This window comes from Bison bison, unplaced genomic scaffold (assembly GCF_000754665.1).
Source record: "Bison bison bison isolate TAMUID 2011002044 unplaced genomic scaffold, Bison_UMD1.0 scf7180017864068, whole genome shotgun sequence".
Lineage (NCBI taxonomy): Eukaryota > Metazoa > Chordata > Mammalia > Artiodactyla > Bovidae > Bison > Bison bison.
Window position 1 is genome coordinate 8557575 of NW_011494640.1, and position 717 is coordinate 8558291.

The 717-nt window shown below is 68.2% G+C and overlaps 1 protein-coding gene across 1 annotated transcript in view; it reads left to right on the forward strand.

Moving 5' to 3' along the window:
- The first annotated feature begins 6 nt into the window (after positions 1 to 6).
- IRS1 (insulin receptor substrate 1) overlaps positions 7 to 717 on the forward strand; it is a 64262-nt gene continuing 63551 nt past the window's right edge. Inside the window, exon 1 of the mRNA XM_010837051.1 lies at positions 7 to 715. Coding sequence (XP_010835353.1) covers positions 198 to 715 — 518 coding nt within the window. The 5' untranslated portion in view covers positions 7 to 197. The remainder of the gene's footprint in view (positions 716 to 717) is intronic.

The following is a 717-nucleotide window of genomic DNA, read 5'->3' on the forward strand; positions in this document are numbered from 1 at the left end:
GTCGGGGCTATCTCCTTGGCGCAGCTGCTGCGTCCTCCCTCGACCGCCCCTCCCCGGCGCAGAGGGCGGTGTGGATTTCGGAGTCGGGGTTTCTGCCTCCTCCAGCCCTGTTTGCATGTGCGGGGCCTCGGCTAGGAGCCTCCGCCCCCCACCCGGTTGTTTTTCGGCGCCTCCCTCTGCTCGGCGGCAGCGGCAGCATGGCGAGCCCTCCGGAGACTGACGGCTTCTCGGACGTGCGCAAGGTGGGCTACCTGCGCAAACCCAAGAGCATGCACAAACGATTCTTCGTGCTGCGGGCGGCCAGCGAGGCTGGGGGCCCGGCGCGCCTCGAGTACTACGAGAACGAGAAGAAGTGGCGGCACAAGTCGAGCGCCCCCAAACGCTCGATCCCCCTGGAGAGCTGCTTCAACATCAACAAGCGGGCGGACTCCAAGAACAAGCACCTGGTGGCCCTCTACACCCGGGACGAGCACTTTGCCATCGCGGCAGACAGCGAGGCCGAGCAGGACAGCTGGTACCAGGCCCTCCTGCAGCTGCACAACCGTGCCAAGGGCCACCACGACGGGGCCGCGGCGCCTGGGGCGGGAGGCGGCGGGGGCAGCTGCAGTGGCAGCTCCGGCCTCGGAGAGGCCGGTGAGGACTTGAGCTACGGGGACGTGCCCCCAGGACCCGCCTTCAAGGAGGTCTGGCAGGTGATCCTGAAACCCAAGGGCCTGG